The 522-nt window shown below is 62.5% G+C and overlaps 1 protein-coding gene across 1 annotated transcript in view; it reads left to right on the top strand.

Annotated features, from left to right (window-relative positions):
- SLC29A4 (solute carrier family 29 (equilibrative nucleoside transporter), member 4) overlaps nt 1-522 on the top strand; it is a 10,375-nt gene that overhangs the window by 6,788 nt on the left and 3,065 nt on the right. Inside the window, exon 7 of the mRNA XM_010845797.1 lies at nt 366-369. Within this exon, the coding sequence (XP_010844099.1) occupies nt 366-369 (4 nt within the window). The remainder of the gene's footprint in view (nt 1-365; nt 370-522) is intronic.

The following is a 522-nucleotide window of genomic DNA, read 5'->3' as shown; positions in this document are numbered from 1 at the left end:
CCATCCTTCTGCAAGTTGTGTGGGCCTGCCTGCCCTCCAGCTGATCCCGCCTCTCCAGCCCCCGGTCCAGGCAGCTGACCCCCTCATGTGGTGCCCCCCTTCCACACAACGTTAGCTCCACCCTCCATCCAGCCCCAAGCAGCAGGGGCCCCCAGGAAGGTACCTGGCCTGCTGTGACTCCCCACCCACCTGGTTCCAAGCCCACAACTTCCTTTCAGCTCCTCAAATAGAAACACGCAGAGTTCATGCCCTCTTCCCCTGCCTGTACCCCCAAATCCTGGTGTTCTTCTTTGCGACCTTGGGGTCTCTCCCCTCCAGCCTCATAAGGAAAGGGCCTGTGTGCATCATCCCCACTGTGTCCTCAGGGCGGTACGGTGCTAGGCACACAACAGGCATTCCATCTACACTTCCAGTGGAGTGGGAGAGGGTGTGAGCAGGCGGCGGGCCGGGGAGGGGCGGTCTGCGTGGATGCGTCCTGTGGGCAAGTCTTAGGGCTGCGGGATAGCTTGTGGGACGGGGCCG

The sequence above is a fragment of the Bison bison genome, unplaced genomic scaffold (assembly GCF_000754665.1).
Source record: "Bison bison bison isolate TAMUID 2011002044 unplaced genomic scaffold, Bison_UMD1.0 scf7180017864223, whole genome shotgun sequence".
Taxonomy (NCBI): Eukaryota; Metazoa; Chordata; class Mammalia; order Artiodactyla; family Bovidae; genus Bison; species Bison bison.
This window is presented reverse-complemented; position numbering and strand designations above follow the sequence as displayed.